The 22,265-nt window shown below is 41.5% G+C and overlaps 1 protein-coding gene across 11 annotated transcripts in view; it reads right to left on the bottom strand.

Moving 5' to 3' along the window:
• col23a1a (collagen type XXIII alpha 1 chain a) overlaps positions 1-22,265 on the bottom strand; it is a 119,302-nt gene that overhangs the window by 20,714 nt on the left and 76,323 nt on the right. For 10 of the 11 annotated variants that reach the window (XM_028589626.1, XM_028589624.1, XM_028589629.1 and 7 more), the window contains exons 3-7: positions 12,598-12,642; positions 9,539-9,546; positions 8,269-8,295; positions 887-913; positions 758-784 (exon numbers count right to left, since the gene is read on the bottom strand). In XM_028589626.1, the coding sequence (XP_028445427.1) occupies positions 758-784; positions 887-913; positions 8,269-8,295; positions 9,539-9,546; positions 12,598-12,642 (134 nt within the window). The remainder of the gene's footprint in view (positions 1-757; positions 785-886; positions 914-8,268; positions 8,296-9,538; positions 9,547-12,597; positions 12,643-22,265) is intronic. The other variant, XM_028589628.1, reaches the window with a different exon arrangement.

Here is a 22,265-nt window from a genome sequence, read left to right as displayed (position 1 = left end):
CCCCCACATCCCTTGAGTACTTATGCCAATCTGGTCATGAGGTCTTTGTCACACCTGCTGGGGTTTTACGGCTGACCCTCGGTGATGGGGAGAGTCCTCTTAAAGGACAGACCCAGCTTGAGGTCTCCTTTTGTAGGAAACAACAGCTTAATAGTGTTTGGAGAGGAGCTATTCAAACAGCTCTCATTATGCTGTGGGGTGGAGGGGGTGAGGGGTTTACATTTCAGCAGATAACTCGTCCTTCTTGTGGCCAAGGTGACCAAAGGGTGGGGTTGAGAGGGTACTGTAATGACTTTTTAAAGAGCATCTGTAGAGGTTATAAACTTTATTTCCTCTCTCACTTTTCCCAATAGTGTGGAGCCCATTCGCTCTGCTTAATCTGTTTCCACACTACATCTGGGTGTGTCTGGGAGTGCGGCGGGGAGGTTTCAGGGATGGGTGATCAATGGGACCCAAGAGGTGAAGTGCAAAAGGGGAATTTCAGCACTCGTTTCAGTTGAACCATGAGTCCCCCGTGGCCGTGAGCCCTGGGATCACTTAAGCGGTGGAACAAGAAACAAGACGGCTTCTGTGGTTTTTTTTCCACTCAGTAACAGTTGCATCGTTCCCTTAGGAACAGTAAAGATGATTGATGAAGGTTAGCAAACCATCACCTGTCTTACAGGCCAAATACCCACCTGGATTCGCAAAAGATCATAGATAATGAACTGTTAAAAAAATTAAACTAAAACAATACAACAGGTGTGTGATGGTGTACCTGGCTTCCCTGGGGCCCTGGAAAACCCTGAGAGGAAGAAAAAAAAAAAAAAAAAAAAAAAGAGTTCAAAATAAACTCCAGTCAGTAACTTAAAGCATGTTTTACATATTTGATTATGGGAATACTCACTGGTTTCCCATCTAAGCCAAGAGGACCCTGTTGGAGGACAGATAAATAGAAATTACAAAAAGACAAAAGAGAGCGATGCAGAACCATTACATTAATAGTTTGACATTTTGGGAAACATGATTATTCAGTTTTTTGCTATGAGATAGACGAGAGGATTGATACCACTCTCATGTCTCATGAGCTAGAGCCACGTAACAGTTAGCTTAGCTTATTACTGTGAAAAGGTCTGGCACATAACCCCCATAAAACCGAAACTTATCATGTTTACACTTCAGGACAAATTAAACAAACCAGATATAATGTGTTAAACTTTAGAGGTGTTGAAAGATAGTTTCTTTACCCTCAGACAGCCAGGCTAACTAACCCCCCTTGTCTTTATGTAAGTTAATGTTCTCCAGTTTCTAACTTCTTATTTAGCGTACAGACATGAGACTGGTATCAACATTCTTATCAAACTCTCAGAAAGAAGTTGAAAAAAGTCTGTTTCCAAACAAGTGGCTTCAAAAATGTCTATTGTAAGTCTGCTGTGAATAGAGAACATGATTAAGAAAATATTTATTTTAAATCCACTGACAAAACTATCTTCCCCCTCCTAAGTATCATAAACTGGCTGTTATTTATTAGTATTGTAATAATGTTTGAGTCTTGACTCTGTATCTCTCAGGAACACAACGTAAGTGATCTTAGTTTAGGAAAAACAGTTAAGTGGATTTGGCAAGACAAACGTGTCAAGGGAGGACAGTAAAAAGCGTGCTTGTAAACGAAAGAGGAACAGCTGCAGTTATTGGATGAAAAAGAAGAACTTTTTATACAAATGCTCTATGTATATCCTGCCCCATTTAACTGTGTGTGTGTGTGCGTGTGTGTGCGGATGAAATTCAAATATTAAGATGTTTCCAGGGGGTTTATAATTATGGTAAGATTTAGAGTGTGGTGTCCAACATGATAGGGTGGATTCGGTCCAGCTGTATTCATCTTCCACACAACCCAACATCTACCGTGTCTATGTGTGTTTGTGGTGATGAGATTATCCAGCAGGCAATTAAGTACATTTAAAGTCCCTATTCAAGTGCTGCAACAGCAGTTGGAGTTGTCCACTTTGTTTACCTCAATAAAAACAGCCGAGCAGTCATTGAACCTCCTCTGCAAAGCAACGCTCGGTTCAAAGGAACAAACCTTTTAAAACCCTATTTAAACATAAAGGAACAGTTGGATCAAACTTTCCAGAAACACTTAAATGTGATGTATGTGGTAAAGGCTAATGTTGACTTCCTCTTTAATGACCGTACTTGAAGTAAAGCTAACAGTTTTCACAGGGTCCCTCGAGTCGTGTGTTGCTCAACCCCTCACAGTCCTGGTGGCTCTGCAGACTGGAAACCATCATTAACAGTCGTCATCTCTGGCCTTGGAGGGCTTCCATACGTTGGGCCTTTCTCTTCATCTCCCTGCTTTACTAGCCCCATGGGCGCTATTCGACCTGAGGTCCTTTAGTGAAAACCTACCACAGTGCCGTTGCTGCTTGCTTTGACGGATGGACAGTGGGACATAAGGACGGAGGGAAGAGAAGAAGCCGGGAAGAGGGAATGATGCTTTGGAGCTGCTCTCATTAATAGTTCATGTGATCGTTTGCTGCCCCTCTTTAGTCTTGTAATGGGACAGCTATGGCTATAAACTGTCTTCAAAAACGTAAGCGGTAAGTCCGTATAATAGAGAGTTATAAAAAGTACAGCAAAAAGCCTTTGAGGCTCCCGATGTCTTTTTGATTGAGGGCCTCTTGTGAAATCAGCAGTAGGTGGCTGAGACGGTGGGTGGAACAAATGACTGGGACCAATCTGACGGCAATAATTTCTCCATGACTGTCTCAAGTGAAGAGTACGGATGTAATGCTGGATGCTACGCACAATACAGGACAGGTTGTAGTTTCATCCCTCTATTAAATGCAGCACACTGCGTTTGTCATGTCCGCCATGCAAATGTGAGAATTGGAATGAGCCTACAAATGTCCCAGTGAGTTCTCCCTGCTATCTGTGTCTTTGGATCTATGAATGTGTGTCTGTGTGCATGTACTGTATGCAGTGATATCTCTGCATCTGGAAGTGTTTATCAGAGCCCGGCTCCTTCAAGACTCGTCAGGATGAGTAGACGAGGTGTACATGGTGAGGTCATCAGCTGCTGAACCGGAGGAAAAACAGACTGATTTATGGCTGCTAACAAGCGACACAGAGGCCTGTGAACTGTAGGTAGCTATATAGCTGTGTGTGTGTGTGTGTGTGTGTGTGTGTGTGTGTAAGAGAGAAGCTTTATTCTCAGCAATAAAACTCTGTATCTAATACCTGGCAGCTGACAGTTTGCATACACTAGTATATAGTATATGCTGTAACCTATATGAGCTTATTTACGTCACTTGTATTTAATATGGAATAAAAATACCAGAATTACTATGGAGCAATAATTCAACCAACAATACAGGAGTCCAGGAAGCTCTTCTATGACTGAGATACTTTAAAATATATGAGTCATACTTTAATCAGCAACAGAGACCAAGAGAAACCAAGGGCAAAATGGGCCGGTAGGCTTTATATGAATGAGAATAACAGTCGGGAAAACAGGAGCCAGGGCAAATTGGATTTTGATGTGTGGCCCTTACATAATATATTATGTGCTTCTCTTTCTGTATAGCTGAATTGTTATACTGTACCTCCAGTGTGGTACAAACCTACAGTGCACTGCAAGGTAGGAAAAAGAGCTGGAATTCAAATAAAAATAGAACAGGCTGAACAAAAAAACATGAGTAAAAACTCTTCATCTCACCACAAAAGGCAAAAATCAGGCCGCGGAATAAAAGGACAGATAAATGCCAGAGAAGAAGAAAAAAACTGGGAGATTAATGTTGTGAAAAAGTGAAAAAATAGGCCTTAGATTAACACCAAAACCTCAAGGGACTGTGGGAAAAAGCCTTTTTAGTGTGTGTGTTTTTTGTGTGTGTATTTCTAGTCTACATCGCCATCTTGTCCCGCAGCGTCCCTCGGTAGATAAAAAAAGTTCTGACTCAGCATTCCCACCAATTAAATGGCTTTTAAACACATTTCTGGAAAATAACTTGGCCTGCAGGAGGGCATATGTCTGTGTCTATGTTTGTGTGTCAACGTTTGTGTGTGTGTGTGTGTGTGTGCATGCTCATACATGCATATGTGTGGGTCTTAATCCAAATGAAACAGGGCGAGGGGTGTCTTTGCTTTCTTTATTGTACTCCCTATGGTGCAGACTGGTAATTATCCAGTACGTTGTAATTGTTGAGGATGCTGCGTGAAAACTTGGTGTCTGCACATCAGAGCAGACGTCTCGGCTAGAAGCACACATTAGGCTCAATGAGCTTAATTACGTGACGTCAAAATTAAGGAAGATGGGGAGAGTGAAAGGACCGTTTCCACTCCCTTGGTTCTACTTTCCTCCTTTGGTACCATTATATTTTTTCTCCATCGCAAAGATCCACCAACCCTGAATATTTTTCATTCCCTCCTCCTCTCCTGTTACTTTCATGTTGCCAAAGGGACAAGACTCCACTCTGTCAGGGCTACATGAGCATAATTTGAGATACATGACATTTGCTTCTTTAAAAAAAAGAAAGAAAAAAAAAAGAATAGTGGCTGCATCCAGAACCAAAGAGCACAATAAAGCATACCAGAGTGCTGTGTGTTTTGGACAGAAAATTACTGACATGTTGTTGGGTGATTGTCTGGCTTTAATCTGTGCTCAGCGGCCTGGAAGGCTGAACAATGGAAGCCTTGGCCTGTTTCTGCTGAGTGAGAGCCGCTGTCTGTCACAGACTGGCACTTTCGTATAAACATGCTAGTGGCTGGGCATAGGAATGAGAATTAACTGGTGTGTGTTTACCCCTCTGCACTGTTCTGTCAGACTGCTAGGCTTTGATTGTTTGACAGGGGGAAGGCTCTTTTCTGAAACTCAAACCCCTCGCCTGTGATTTATGAGAGGAAGAAGTGGCAGGGGTTATATGAGGAGAGAAAACAATCATCAGCATGCACAAACACACACTTATCATAATGTTATGCTTCAGATACACACAAGCCGCATGCCATTAACACTGTTTATCACATTAATGTTTCAATGGAAGTGGACTGCTGAGCCTAACGACTGCAAGACATGTGTATGCCACTTGAATGAAGTGCAGCACATGCACGCACACACACACACACTGGCAAACATGCACACGTTTATGCACATAATTTATATGGCAATTGTTTAGGGGTGGAAGTAAGTAAAAGTAGCAATACCACAGTGTAAAAATACTCTGTTACAAGTAAAAAATCATGCAATACCAATTTCACTTTTAAGTAAAAGTAATATTAAAAACAAAAGTATTAGAATCCAAATGTACTTATAAAGTACCAAAAGAACTCATCATGCAGAATGGCTCATTTCAGAATCATATATAATATAACTGGATTAAAATGATTGATGCAAAAACTTTAATGATGCAGCTAGTAAAGGTGGGACTAATTGCACCCTAATTACTTTACATACTGCTGGATAGCTTGTGAATTTCCCCCAGAGATCAACAAAGTCTCATCTTAAACTTTAATTATATAATCATACTTTATTTGTTGATTGTATTATGTATTAGTAATCTCAATCTGCAAAGTAACTGGTAACTAAAGTTATGAAACAAATGTAGTGGAGTAAGAAGTGAAGTATTTGCCTCTGAATTGTAGTAGTAGAGTAGAAGTATAGTAGCATAAAATGGAAGTAAGTACAAGTACCTCAAAATTGCGCACTTGAGTAAATGTTCTTTCTTACTTTCCACCGCTGCAACTGTTCAAACTGTTGGATTATGCGTACAGTCACCGAATTAAGACTCCTGCCTGCTGAGGGTTAAAGGTTTGAATTGGACAGAGGCGTACTGTAATAAGGGTGAAAGAAGGCAAGAAAAAAAATTGCTGGAAAGTAATCTAGCTGTTTGTTTTAACAATGGAAAAATAAAGAAAGAACATTTACAGGCACAACAAACCTTAGCACCGCGGTACTCTCCGGAAACCGACTTGACTCATTTGTGTGGATGTGCACATGCCCTCTCCATATGAGCAGGCCATGTGAGAGAAGTTATTGGTGTGAAAACATATCTCTCTCTCACACTCACACACACACACACACACACACACACACACACACACACACACACACACACACACACACACACACACACACACACACTTCCATACACTCTGACCACTTCCACAGTTCTGGCCTTTGTTACAAAGATCTGCATAAACTATGGGTGGTTGGATGGAGTTCACTCACATCTGCACATATGGACATAGATACACAAACACTGTTACCCAACAGGAAGAATGGCCCTTTTTAAGCTTCAGTGTTTGAAACTTGATCATCTCTGCTGCTAAATTCAATAATGTGCTGTCCATGTTAATTGCCAGTATGATTAATCTGCCGTTGTTTCACTTTAACTTCATACACGGAGCTTCCTTAGTCATAAGACGCACCATAACAGGAGGCTGCCTCTTACACCTATATAATGACTATAAGGATTGATTTGATTACGTTGACTACGCCGGGAAGGATTACGCAGGTTATCCATCTTTAAAAGAACAGATAACATCATTTAATCAAGCAGATGTTTTAAAGTCAAAAACTGCAACACTACAACGTACCACAACTTTGGAATTTCTAATGAAGACAGTGACAAAGAAGAACAGAGTCACAGGCAAACAAACACAAATGTGCACACACAATTCTCTGTGCATTCGGTCCACCTGTATGTAATTAGCAGCAGGCATTTCCCGTCAGGAGGGCCGTGCAGTGCCAGGCAGACTGGGAATCTGACTGGGAGCGAGGCCCCATGGGTAATGAACTTCCCAATATTCCCAGTGAGACAACAACACACAACCAACAAGAAGTCGTGGAACACAAACACCGGGGCGACTACGGGGGTCCGACATGGCAACCAAACAGCTTTTTTTTCACACTGAACAAAGAGCCTGCTCATGCACACCATGCAGACATCCAGTCCTGATTAATCCATCTGCTCTCACAACCTAAGCTCTTGAATGATGAGAGTGTATCGTGTCAGATGACTACACCACAAATCAGCAACAGAGCCATGCGCTGCTTTATCTCAGCAGTGATGGAGAAAGTCAGCAGCCTGATATTGTGGCCACAAGAGGCCGCTATATCTGTGAAAAACACAAGAACTGACTCTCAGTCTTGGTATGTTATGCATCACATGACATCAGTGGTGGAATAAGTATTTAAATCTGTTACTTAAGTAAAAGTAGCAACACTACAGTGTAAATATACTAAAAGTACTTTTGTAAAAGTGCAAAAGTATTAGCATCAAAATATAGTTAAAGTACTCATCATGCAGAATTTCAGAATGGTATATATTACTGGACTATCATTACCAATGGATTAATGTGTTCATCACTTTAATGTTGCAGCTGGTAAAGGTAGGACTCATTTTAATTACTTTATATACTGCTGGGTAACTTACCTTTGATAATATATCAGAATTTATTAGTTGATATGCTGCATTAATAATCTAAATCTTCAAAGTAACTGGTAACTAATTAAAAAGTAAAAAAGTAAAAAGTAACAACAATATTTTCCTCTGAGATGTAGTGGAGTAGAAGTAAAAAGTAGCATAGCAAATGGAAATACTCCAGTAAAGTACAAGTACCTCAAAATTGTACTTAAGTACAGTACTTGAGTAAATGTACTTAGTTACATTCCACCACTGTGGAGGTCAGTAATCTGCTTTGCATTCAGTAGCCATGGATGTTCACAGATATATTATTTAAACATTAGTTAACCCCATTTAAAGGCTGAAGGCCATTACTTGTGAATGAATGTTTCACATTTTTCATGGGCATGGTTTACACTCACGTGGTTTATGTAAACCAACGATATCTTTACAAGATCTGTCTTCATGTTTATTGCTCTTCATGTTTACTCACTTTCACACGTGTGCTAAATATGTTTTAAGTCACTATTTTCTGCCTGGAGTCAGTAAGTTGTGAAGCTTCAAATTGGCTGTGGGAAATAAAAAACTTTCGTCTCATCTCACCACTCGGAGCAGTCTATGTCTGTGTGTGTTTAAATAGGACTGTCTTTGTATTTGAGTCACTTCTCAGTCATGGGGCAGGATGCATCATTGCTGAAGATTAAATGTTGAAGGTAGCATGAAGAGGCAACAGGTGACAATTAGAGTAAATGTAATTTTTTCAAAAAGAGCAGAGTGGAAAAAACTGAAAAAGGCCTAATGAAGCCGTGGGAGAAAAAAGAAGGAAGGAAAATAGAGACGTGATTGGATAAATTGAAGAGTGACAGGATAAATAACAAATCAAATTTACCGGGTATCCATCCCGTCCAGCCTTGCCCTGGTGAGGTTAGAGATTAAAGCATGAAGCATTGAGACAGGTTAGAACAGAAACCAACAGCTGCATATGTATGTATATATATATATATATATATATATATATATATATATATATATATATATATATATATATAGTAGTATAGTATTGATATTCGTACAAAGACTTTTTGAATGAACTAACTAAATTACTCTACATGGAGTTTACATTGAGTGAATGTTTAATCATACAGTATGTTTATGTTTACTTTTGACTCCCAGTTAAACAATTTATGGCCCACATATGATCTTTTTTGGCAGCTGTTTACATCTGCTTTTCAAACTTCAACGATCTCCTCCTGCATAAAATAATTAAAAAGCAAACAAAAATGCCATTGACATTGTTTTTAGCTTGCTTTTTGACGGCTTGCAGCCAATGTACCTGACTCAGACAAATTGTTCTGACAGATTTTTACTTTGTGGAGCAGCAGGTGACGCCGCATTACAACACCTTCCCTTCGACTTTATGGGCTGGAGGCTAGACTTTGTGTGTGTTCAGGAAAAGAAGTTATGCATAGTTTCATGCACACTTATGTAAATCATCTGCACAGACAATTTTCTCCAATAAAACCATTTCCTGGATTTTTCGCTGTCCGGAACAGCGTTATGATGTGTTTCAAGGTGCACCTCTGCATATATGATCTGCGCCACATGTGGGCAAAATATTTAAATCAAAAAAATATAATCAGAAAAGGGACACTATTCCTAGGCAGATCACATCATTTAATTTGAATTAAAATCAATTTCAAAACTGAAGGCAGCAGCAGTCTCCAGTTAGTACATGTCTTTATGCATTTGTTTTATCTGCTTGGTGTGTGTGTGTGTGTGTGTGTGTGAGACAGAGAGAGAGAGAGAGAGAGAGAGAGAGAGTGTTAGCAGGAGTTATAGTCCCACAGCGGAGAATAACTCGCTGCTAATAAGTTATACACACGCACACGCACACACACGCACGCACGCACACACACACACACACACACACACACACACACACATGGACATGGACATGTGTGAGTGAGTCTGTGACAGTTTGTCTGTCTGTGTGTTCTGTGAGAGAAAACTATAGTTTGTATAGTGCAGAATACTATGTATACTTGTGTGTGTGTGTGTGTGTGTGTGTGTGTGTGTGTGTACTGTACTCAGTACACACACTGTAACAGCTCTTCAATAATGATTTTAATACTACCTGTATGAGATGGAATTGTACTTACAGGCGGTCCTGCAACAGAAAAAGAGATATCCGGCATTAGAAAATAAATTCTATACATCTGACACATGAAGCACAGCATGTGTGAGTTAAGGTAACCTCTGGTTTGTACAGCAATCAATTCCTCGGAACAATAGTGCGCAACAGAAAAACTGCGCATGCAATGCGGTTTGTTAAATGATGACTGTAATTAACCACCTAAATATGGTACAGAATAAGCTCATTAGAGCTGCTGCCAATGGAGTTTGTGGTGAACCTGTTATGATAAACAGACTTCTGGATAATGGGGCATGTTATGCATTAGAATATGAAGTCATGTCAAGACTCTGTTGCCTAAGAAGATACGGGTGTATGAAATGGAGGACAAACAGACAATGAAAAGGTTGGGGTTGTGCGTCCCTTTAAAGTATAACAAAAAAAAGATATCTCTGATATTTCTCCAGGGCAGTCTTTCAGATCTGATTGAAATGCTCTGATGTTGAGCCTCCGCAGCAAAAAATACATTCAGCTTTTCTTACTTAGCCTAACCAAAAACAACAGTAATGATCAAAAGACTCATTTCTCGTTCTTTGTGGTCTTAATAGAATATTCTTGTAAAAAATATTCTCTTAAAAGTCCATAGCCGAGGGCACTAATAAACCACCCAAACCCCTACAAAGTAAATATATATTTTGCCATTAAAATATTCTATATTAGTGATTGTTTCATATGTATATGATCTAAATTTAAAACCAATCATAATGCTGATTTATGTGATTGTTAACACAATTACAGTCAATGGCACGATTTGGAGCTACACCACCACTGCAGTCCTGGTACCACACAGCTCATCAGCATGGATGCAACACTAAACATTTACAGAAACTCAGCAAGATTGAAAACAGACTTCTGGGGAGGAGTGGGTTATTTGTGGTGTTTTGTTACTATTTAAACATAAAAAAGTCCTACTAACATGACCAGAATCTGTTAGCCTGTTTGATTCAAGGGAAAGAGCATTTTTGGGGGTAAGAGTAGAAAGAGGGATAAAAAAAAATGAAGCTGGTTGGGGCAAGAAGGTGACAGGGAAAGAAGAAGAAGAGAGGCCTTGTGATATACGGTATGAGGCATGGAGACCAAGTCAATCAAATTTAGCTGTGTCTAGACGCCGGGACAAGGACCTTCTGGGCCAGACAGTCAGGTAAACAAATGCACGCTGGTTAGGGAGCCACAGTAAGACCAGCTTCAAGCATTGAACTTGAGACAAGTGTGTGTGAGTGTAAGTGTGTGAGTGTGTGTGTGTGTGTGTGTGTGTGTGAGTGTGTGTGTGTGTGTGAGTGTGAGCAGACACTAATAAGAAAGAAAGAGACAGGGAATGAGAGAGAAGTAAACAGAAGAGAAAAGAAAAACAAGTGAAAGAGCAAACAGAAAGAACTACTCCGTCTGTACTCTTTCCTGTTATTCAGGTTTGTGTTTCTGCTTCTCCTCTCCACTCTCATTTGTTTTTCTGCGAGAACGGGGAAAACCTCTTCTGGTCTTGTAAAAAGTTGTCCCGGAGTCATCAGCTGCAGAATGGCGCAACAGCCTCTCCGCACTATATATCCCAGGCTGCAATGTGAGCACGCAAAAGTAAACAACAAGAGAGACAACCTAAACAGAACCACACTGTCCTTTTAATATACAGACCATCCTACAACAAACAGCAAGCAGCCAACGAGTGGCCCATCTTGGGAGAAACTTTAATAAATATATATATTTATTTATTAATAAATAAATAATATTATTTATTTTTTGGGGCATTTGTTTTAGGCCTTTATTCGACAAGAGCTGAAGAAATGAAAGTCGAGAGAGAGAGGGGGAATGACATGCAGCAAAGCGCTGCAGGTCAGAGTCGAACCCGGGTCCGCTGCATTGAGGAATAAACCTCTATAAATGGGCGCCCACTCTACCAACTGAGCTATCTGGGTGCCCGGAACTATATATTTTTGACCTGTTTTTGTTGTTGTTGAAGATTTACATCCTCAGTAGAAATCAATGGGCTTGGGACTGAGAGGCACAATCAGGCTGTGTTACGAGAGAGACTAATATTGTTGGTTGCATGGGCTTTGTTGACAATTAGAAAAATATATATTACTTCCAACCCGAATCCTTAAATTGAACCACAGGTACACAATAGAGTTGGGATTAAAAAAAAATCAAGGCACTTTGGCACCACAGTGTATGAACTTTAGATCTCAGCTCATCATTGAATATTCTATGTCAAATAAAATCAAGTCAATAGACAAGTTAAAAAAAAAGCAGCTTGCAAGAAATAATTTCAAATAAACTGTCCTGCTTTAAAAGGGTGAGATCAGTTCAGAAAGGAAGATGTAGAACAATAAATGTTACTGGTGAGCTTTAACTTAGTCAACATCTCCACCGGAACAGATGTCATCTACTAAATATCCACAACAATGAATCACAACCAGACCGGGAGTTTTCCCACCTGACACACATCCTGCAGAGCAACTTCAGTCTTGCAAGTTTTGATATAATCATCTAAAGTGCTGCGCCACAATTTGGTGGAGTCAACACTTAATAAAAACTCTTTAAAACCAGGGTGACTCAAACTCCGAACATCCGATCTATCGGTCACGACAACCTTTTCTGTAACAACAGTTATGTCTCTGCACTGTTTTGGTTCCTCGATGAGTGTTTTGAGGTCTGGGTGGAAAGAAAAAGCAACACAATAATGGCGGGTACTGATGTTGGCAAGGGGAGAATCTCATTAGGCCTGTACTACTGCAGCTGCTACCGCTCAGCGAGAACGACTGACATCTGGGCAAAGTTAGTGCAACCACATGGCCAAGGTTAGCGCTATGTCGGCGCAAATAGGGAGGGACAGGGAGAAGGGCCAACTGCAGCCCATCATGCAACGCACTGACTCGTGGGTCACTGCTATTTTACCAGCCCTCAAACTTATCCAGTCACCCAGGAAAAGAGAGGGAGTGTGGGTGCAAGTGAGAGAGAGGGAGAGATGAAGAGTTGTCAAGGAAAAGAGAGAAAAAGAGAAATAAACTAACAAAGCAGGTGGCGGGCGTCACTTACCAGGTTCCCCTCTTCTTCCCATCCTTCCACGTTTCCCTGGAGGCCCTGTGAAAACACACACAGACAGAGCAATAAATCCCCCAAATCAGCACTGCAGGGATGAGTAGAGAACAGCCAAGCATCACATGCTGTTTCACTGCTGGTGGTCATGTGTTGCCTGGCATTAAGTTTGTGTGAGCTGGCACAGCACTGACATATCTGTGCCTAAGTGACGTGAGGACAGATTCAGGCGTTAGAAATGACAACAAAGGATGCCGTCAAACTCAGAACCAAATGTACTGTATGATTTGATGTCAAACTGAACAAACTGGACCTTCTGGCATGTTTAGGACCGATTCTCTCCTCATTCTGGCTGAACATCAAGTTCATCAGACACATTCCTCGCTGCCTGGGCTTTATCCAGCTACCTTCCTCTGACCCTGCAGTGATGCAGTTGGCACCAGTGCACCGCCACCTTTCCGGTAAAATGATTTCTGCTGTTGATGCAGAAGTCTGGTAAAGTTGTGAATTGTGTGCAATTGACAAAAAAAATAAAAAAATAACAGGTTTCTGCTCAGGCTCAGAAAGACCGTCCCTTCCCTCCCTTTTAGCTTAGCAACTGCAACAAGGCACAGCAGGCTAAGCTTTGGATTTCTCCACATGTTGAAGCTCTGTGTGGTGTTGCAATAAGAGGGGCACTCTGCATTTAAAGTTTGGAGGGTCATGTCTTTTTTTAGCCTTATCTTATCTATCTTATAACCATTACCTTTGTGTTGCTTGTCCACGTATGGTTTTATTCATCCAAACAGTTACCGGTACGTCAGAATAAAATAACCGATCTTAAATTGTCCCTTGTTATACTGCTCTACCCTGCAGTATGACAACAATTCTGACCCGTTATTTCCATGTCCTCTACATGAATCATCAGCTAGTAAGGATGTTGACTTGCCTGTGACTTAAACCTCAGTCTTTTCACATGATATCATTTATGTTCACACATCTAATGATAGCTAGCTAGAGTTGTCGTTCCCGCTGGCAAAATCTATGGTCACCTGCCAGAACTGAGAAGCGTGCTTTTGTGTGAAATCAAAGACCCATTGTTTCAAAGTTTATAATGAATTTCAAAAGGTAAATCTGCCACCATTATTAATGTAAACTGCATATGTGAGGCAAGAAAGAAGGGCAGCTGAAACAACAGTAACTAAACCTTCTGAAACTCTCCTGTAGGTAACACCGTATTTCATCGCTTTCCTTCCATGTGCCCATCCTCCCACACTCAGTCCGGCTCTTGTAATGAAATGGGAACCATACTGGGTACTGTTCCTGATGCTAAGTGGCTGTGGCTACAGACATGTTTTCCCTATTGTCATTATTGTAGTTGTTGTAGTGGCCTAATCACTTCCTGACTCTGCCAACCCTTTCAAAGAGACCTCAATCATGCTCCACCTCCTTCTACCGTCTACCTCTCCCTCTTTCATCCTTCTTTCCCTCCTTTATGCAACAGCAATACGCTATTAATTACTTTGGAATTGAAGGAATAATAAGAAGTATCATAAAAAAAAGAGTTAACTGCTTCCTGCATGTGCTCAGTCTACAGTGTACCATTGAACCAGATTTTCACCTTAGTTCTGTTTCTTGTTCTTTATCTGACTCAGTTGCCATTTGTAGCTGCTGCCAAACTTTGTTGGCAACAAGAAGACACAATTGAAAATGTAACAATGGAGACTACATGGAGAATACAGCTGTGCACCTAATGACTCTCATTTAAAATATATGTTTGAACAATTTTAATCATTTAACACCTCTACACCTTCAAACCTAAGACGCCAGCTAACACACTCTGCTAGCCGCAGCATTTACATTAATAGTCTCCATATTCCATAGTGGGCTCTACTTCCTCTGATTCAACCCCCGCAGCCATAAACAGCAGCATGGAGCTGTTCTGCTGGGGGCTTAGGCCTCGGCAGGGAGACACGGTGCATTTCTCCAGTGCTGGGGGAGAGGGAGATGGGGAGGACAAGCTGGAAGGGGGGAGAGAGGAATGTCTAAGGGAGTGGCAGGATGTGGAGGAAAGACAGTGGTGGTAGAAAAATGAAACAGGAGGGACAGAGAAACGGTGTGACCAGGAGGAAAGATGGTGAAGAAAGAAAAAATGTTGAAGGGAGTTTGTAGGGGATGGATGGATGGCTTCACAATCCCTTAAAAATCCTTGTAACACATGGTTGTTGGCCATTTAAAGGTGCCTCCTCAAGCAAGGATATGCATTATAAGATATGGGTCACGGGGGGCCATGCCTGCTCTACCTTTATTTTAGACATAAGAGGCAGCTTTCAACATGTTGACAGGTCAGTCGCCAAACGCTGGAGGAGCGGGCGTCAGAGTGACTGAAACGTGGGAGCGAGATTGGTCCTGAGTGGCAGGGTTGAGGGGGAATGGAGTTGGGTGATGACAAGCTGATATAGGACTGGATTGAGTGGAGGAATTAATGGGAAAAACAGCAGCACTGGAGAGCAAAGCATGTGTGTGTGTGTGTGTGTGTGTGTGTGTGTGTGTGTGTGTGTGTGTGTGTGTGTGTGTGTGTGTGTGTGTGTGTGTGTGTGTGTGTGTGTGTGTGAAATGTGTGTGTGCGTGTGTGTGTGTGTGTACACATGTAAGTGTGGAAGTACTAGTGAAAGCATCCACTGAGATACAGACAAACAAACACTCAAACACGCGGACACATGGCGTGACTTAGGTGTCAGTCTTGACTTCCTGTGTCGTAGTGGCATACCAGGCTCAGTAAATGTCACACATGCAAACCAAAATAGAAACATTAGAGCGAGTAAGAGATAGTTTTGGAGGATCATGTTTTACTTGACACCGTAATGGGATGTATCATAATTTGACTTCCCTTCCCTTCTTTCTTCGTCGAAGTCAAAGGTTATCAACATCAAAAGGAGACGAAACAAAGCTACATTTTTCTGGTTGATCGTTTGGTTTAAACAATGTAAAACAGATGCCAAAGGAGCAGGCACAGGAGATAGGGGACAGAAAAACAAGGGGAGTTAACCGATGCAAAAAAAAAAGATTGGGAGGACAAATCCTTCACTCTTACAGGTGTTGAAAATCCCCCAAAGAAAGAAAGATGGACCTCCACAAATGTCAGGCAGTTAGGTAAGACAACTACATCCTGTAGAAGTCTCTGAGGGACACACAAGCAGTGCTGGACACATGCTCAATTAGCATCATATGTCATGAATATGAAAATAGAGAATAGACACACACACACACACACACACACACACACACACACACACACACACACACACACACACACACACACACACACACACACACACACACACACACACACACACACACACAAATGTGTTTGAACTTGTGGATAGTACGTTTTTTGCCTGAAGCACTGTATCTCATGCTAACCCTAAACTTCTCTGTAGAAAAACATGCAGTCCAAAGTTTGACTGGGAGCAGCTAGCAGGGCAACCGCTCCCTTAGGACTGGAAGTGTGTTTGTAGGAGAATTTAAAATACCTGAGAATGAAAGAAACATCTGGATCTCGGCCTTGATTCGTTCATTAGTCTTTACATGGGATGTTTTAGCGACTGGAGCATGACACATACTTAACATCACAGTCCTGTGTATAAGCTCACACACACATACTTTGCAGAAAAACAAACACCAATTCCCATACACACTTGCATGCATATACTGCATATTGAACCTTCCAGTGCAATCGACCTGAGCGAGGTTTAAAGCAATTTCTCCATCAACGCTTTCACTGGTTGCCAGTACATCAGTGAGCTAAAAACCACACAGACACAACCTCACTCTTTCTTCTTCTCTCAAAACATTTCTCAGGTGAATGTTATCAAATGCATCTCAATGTGCATCTACAACAAACACACACACACACACACACACACACACACACACACACACACACACACACACACCCCATCGGTTCTGTCTGTTTCTCATAGCTCGGCTTGATTTAGCTACTGTGACATTTCTCGCAAACAAAGTGCTTCCAGGGAACAAAGCGCAGGATTTGTGGAACGACCCCCTCTTCCATTCTTCTTTTAGGCCCCATTTTGTTTAAACCAACAACTGGGAGCAATAAAGAGCCAAATGAAAATAGCAGAATGTGATACTTCGTATGCACAACCACAGGAGTTACATCCATCCATCTATCCATCTAACCCCCACCCCCTCTTCTCCACTCCTTCTTTGCTTCATAACCCCCCCAATACTCCTCCTGCAACAGGGGAAAATTTAATTTAACTGGAAAGGAAGAGAAAGGTGGGGTGGGGGTGTGGAGAGGAAGGGTGTGGAGAGGAAGGGTGTAAGTAAGATCAGCTTCTTGCTTCCATGTTAGCTGGAGGCAATGTGTCTCTACAGCATCTCCTTTCTCATTTCTTTTTCCCACTTAATAAAAAAACATCACAGTAGCAGATTTTCCTCTAATCTCCTTTAAATACAATCATACATTTCATACAGTGTATGCCCGTAAGACAGAAATACAGAAACGTATTTAACTGCAGAGATGCTGTCCCATATGACTCAATAATTATTTATTATAAACATACAGCATTTGTTTAAAATTACAAAGTGAGATGTTTTACTATTTGTCAAAGACTGAATCTATTTGCTCATAATGAGACGTCTGAGTCAATTGCATTGAAATTGTTTACCGGTTTGGAAAATAATTGTGAGGATTCCCTTCTTACGGTTCCTGTTTGCACAAATAGGCACAGCTGTTAAGCCTCTTTGTCTGAAACAAAACTACTCCTTCCTAAGTGTCTCCTGATCTCTCAACGTTTCACTGTGTTTGTCCAAATTTGCCTCCAATAAGATGGGGGACACATGCTGTGGTTGTAAATCGCAACAGAAAAAGACAACGGATGTGATTCACATGGTGGCAATTCATTCTCCAGCTGCCCCGTGTCTCGACTGTCCTGGGTCAGCCCGGGTTCAGAATCTAACAGAACAATTACCTGTAATCCAACCTCATCCCATCAAATCTTCTCTTAAATCTTAAATGTAGATTTAATAAAGATCTGCACCACATGTAAGGTGTTTAAATGATGCAATAATTAATGTTCAATTCAATGTTTTCTTACTTTTTTGCACCAGACTCAACCACGATACACTAAATGTACATCATATTCTGGCAATTGCATAATCCACATTTTAAAGTAGCGGTCTCAGTCTGTAGTCTGTAGTCTAATTGTCTATAGTTTTCTGTGCTTTGTTACAATTGCTTTACTTCCTCAATTTTTTGGGGGTCCAATCAGGGTGCACAAATAACTTTTTTGTCCACCAACCAAATAGCAAATGAATGTTAAAATTTTTCCAGCCACTCTATAGATTAACATTATTTTGTTTGGCTGGAGAGTGAAGCAAATCTACCAGCCACTTGCATATTTGACCAGCATTTGATTGGTGGAGGCTGCTAATTTTGTACCCTGGGTCCAATAATTGAACAATGAATGCTAAATTAAATGTTCATCTTCCTTTAAATATTATCTCCTTTCTCTTCTTACCTTATTAAATCCTAATATGTAGGAAAATAATTAAGTGATAATCTCCTCCTTTGCCACAAATTTGGCTTAAATATTTAAGAATGATACTTATGTTTTGGGTTAATTAGACCACAGAGAGATCTATCTCCCTGTGAGACCTCTTACGAACAGGCTGTTATAAAACTCAAATAACAGAAATTCTAATACACATTTTGGCTTTGGCAGTGGTAGTGCTGCATTAGAAGTATTGTCAACACCAATCCCAGATAAAGAGCACATGTAAATCTCTTGCATGTATCCATGTTTTACTGCTGGGGACAGACTGTCATTTTATTCTTATGAAACAGCTTTTTGAGCTGTTAAAGCTAAAAATCGAAACTAACAAAAAAAACTGTCCATTTGCAATGACTGTTGCAAGTTCAGCAAATGGTGCATTATCTCAAGTCATTGGATATGGAAAATTCATTCAGATTAGTATCAAATCAAAGCAGTTATCGCAAAAATTTGTGTCTAAACCTCCAACCACAAACACAACACTACCATAAACTGTTATTCTCGTGGAATATAAGTGTTATATAAGTTATAAACTCTGCCTGTGTTTGGACCATACTTCACCTCTCAGACTGATGAAATGTGGTTTGAGAGAGAGAGAGAGAGAGAGAGAGAGAGAGAGAGAGAGAGAGAGAGAGAGAGATGCTGTACAGTAAACATCACTCTGGTATTCATGCAAAGGTAATCTGTGATTGGGAAATAAGAAGCCGAGAACACATTGGTACCAAGTCGGCCTTCCTGTTTTTAGTTCAGTATCAAGTGTTGCGTGACTGCAGAGTGGATTTCTCTGGGCTGAGTAAGAGCGCGTCTGTGTGAGAGGCTATCTGAGAGTGTATTTGTGTGAGGGCATGGACGCCTATTTCATGCCCGTGTGAGTGTGATCAACGTATAGCTCCCTTGACCCGCTCTGTCAGGGCTGAGTGACGCTGCTGTAAACTTGCATGTGTGTGAGTAAGAATGCATGCATGCTCTTATGGCTGCAGGGTTGTTTAGGTGTTTAGATGTCTGTTGCATTATTCATTGGGTCCTAATGAACAAAAAGCGTATCATGCCTGCATTTATTTGGCTTTCTATAATCTTTGACAGTTCATTTGTGTTTTTGGTGTGACAGAGCTTGCACTTGTGGAAAACTTGATTACGTGTTTATATCTGCTCGTGAACGTGCACAAGTTTGGAAGGAGGAGACCCCGGCTGTTGTGATGTCCGACAGGTGGTTTGCGTTGAGTGGCAGGCGGGTGCTGAAAGGCTGCCTGGGTAGTCACCGTGTGTCACAGCTAATGAGAGGCGAAGGCAGAGACGGGCCCGCCCCACACGGAGAGACCAACGTAGTCAAAACAATGAGAGTGCTCCAGCAAAACACAGTCAACACCAGCTGAGCACAGCAAATAAGAGCAGATCACAACAAAGTGGACCAGAGCACCCAAAGTTCAGCAGCCAGAAGACAAAAGCTTTGTCTTCAGGTGATTTACAGGCTCAAAGTAAGTCAGAAAAAGGCTGCGTGAGGATTGAAAACAGGGTTTCCCCCAGCAAATGGTTTTGCTGATGCCACCCAGTTCATAGCGCATCTCACCGCGTGATTGATTCCTGTAGTAGATGACGGCCTAAACTCATTAAAGTGAACCTATGCTACTTTTAGTCACTGGCCATATTTATGGGTAATGATAGATGCTTACATTACTATGATTAGCAACGTCAGCAAACTGACTCAGTGATGTCAATTTGTAAAGCAATATTTAAGTTTGCTAACATTAGCCACCATAAGCAACTGTTCATATCAGACCAAATGAGACTGGAGCAGCAAAATCCTTAATTGTATTGAAGGGAGTTAAAAGTATTTTATTGTGTGTGAATGACACTTTTCATTTGTATAAAACAGATCATGTAATTTCTTCTATTTTTAAATATACGGCACTCGCTGTGTGAAAAGGAAAATCTCCTCTCTTCCCTCATGTTGTTGTATATCATAACAGCAGAGGCAGTTTTTGTTTCAGGAAATCCTGAAAAATGTTTGAGAGTTCAGCTGTTTGGAGTTTGTTATGAGCACATGTTAATGCAAGTGTGTCTGTAAGGTCTGTGTCCTGTTTTTGGAAGGAGGGCCCTGGCGTGACGATGCCTTAAATGGGTTGACCCCGGATAAACAAACCCTCCTCGACTGCAAGTGAATCACACGTGTACACGCACGCACACTTTCACACTCAGATGTGTGTGTTTGTTGACGCTGGGCATGTTGGCGTGTATGGGAGAGGCTTGGTTTTCGGCACCATTCATACAGGCTCCTGGGTGGTACTTCCATGAGGAAGGACTGTAACCACAGACGCTGGAATTTGAGCACTTGAGAGGATTTTCAGCGCACTTGCACGCAAATGAGCAATCCCCATCACCTCAACACACACCTATCTTCAATGGCTTCAGCTTGGAAATAGAAATCCTGCACATTTTTCATGTTGCTCGTTCTCGTGTTTTGAGTAGCACTGGTTATTGACAAACCTCCTGTGACCAATCGCCACCCTCAGATGTGGGAACCACTGAGTCCTATAATGAATGGGAGATGTGCCATGTCGAGGTGAGAATGAGGGTTATGTTTGTAGATCATATCAAATTGGGGGCCACCGTTTGCTGCAGGGACTTCCAGGAAGTCTGGAGGTGTGAAATCCAGTCCTCAGGGAGAATAAACAAGAGGGTTAACACATAATGGCACAAAGGTGGAGTGGGAATAAAGAAAATACATGGGTCACCTTAGGGAGCATGGGGGAGTTTGTGTCTTGAATATCCAAAGTGCCAGACCTCCTTTAAACACAGACTTCCTTCCTTTCCTTTCGGATATTTCTTTTAAAAAAATGACACAAGATTAAAGTATCAGAGTCTTTAACGTGACGAACGTCAGCAGCATCAATGTGCGCAGTGGAAATTTGACAAGGATAGGAGTGTCGGTTTCGTCCAGTGACAGTCTATGTCAAATGGTGGTCTATAACGGGATAAAATGCTCTTTTATCTTTGTATGCCTTATCCATTCATAAAATGTGGTTCTAGTTTGACGTTCTGGAACATGTTAGAGCAGGCCCGGGGAGCCGGGCATGGAGAGAGCGGGGGTAGGTCTTCAAGTGTAAAGGAATAAAGAGAAAAGTGCACTAATCACCATGACTTTAAACGAAAACTGCAGCATTTGTGTGTGGCTGTAACAGAAGACAATGTGTAGGGCAATGTGCGGGCCACGGTTGAGGAAACATGGTGGGAATGTTCAAAAGGGAGCTTCATTCCAGCAAGCCTCTTTCTTTAATCCCAACAGATCTCCGCCTTTCCCTTGGCTTTCTTAAGACCAAATTCCAGCCCTGCTTCCCAGTGCAATTTCTACCAATTGAAATCAAATTCTATCCTCCACCATTATTTTTCTCCTTTTTCACAGGTGTCTCACCCCTCTTGCCCTTAGCTCTTACTTTAAGCTAGCTCTGGTTTCTTTCTCATCTTCTCTCACACCTGAAACGGACAGGCTAATTACAGCATCCGTGGAAGCCAAGGTGAGAGCATGCCATCTCAAAGCTGCCGGTCACGCACCCAATGGTTTATGGGCGACGTGGGGCAGTTGTTCCAGAGGCTGATTACACAGTTGTGACTTGGCCTGGCATTATGCAGGCAAGTAGAACCAAAAAACACACCAAACTGACACAGTAGACACAATGGACCTTTGCAGACATGTATACTTAATATTACATGTGTTATTTTATCAGATAATCAGGCATACATAAAGTAAATGGATAAGTAAGGAGATATGTGTGGTCAAATGTGTTTTTCCTACTTCCTCCTACTCATGTAATGTATGTATCCTGCCACAGCATTTACATGCCCATAATAGCCCGTTCCTCCATCACTCACTCAACTTTCTGCCATGCAAACTCCAGCCTATTCCTCTTCCTCACCACCATCGAAACACTGCCGCTTCATTTTTTCATTACCGCCCCAGATTCCACCCGGCTTGGCCTACCTGGCCTGATCCATCCACTATGTGCCAATACTCTATTGTATCTGGTCTGGTAGTAATCATATCCCAGTGCATAGCCCTTCGCGCTGCCAACTCATTCTGGCTTAAACAAAAAAAAACACCCAATGCCATGTGAT

Source organism: Perca flavescens, chromosome 10 (assembly GCF_004354835.1).
Source record: "Perca flavescens isolate YP-PL-M2 chromosome 10, PFLA_1.0, whole genome shotgun sequence".
Classification (NCBI taxonomy): domain Eukaryota; kingdom Metazoa; phylum Chordata; class Actinopteri; order Perciformes; family Percidae; genus Perca; species Perca flavescens.
This window is presented reverse-complemented; position numbering and strand designations above follow the sequence as displayed.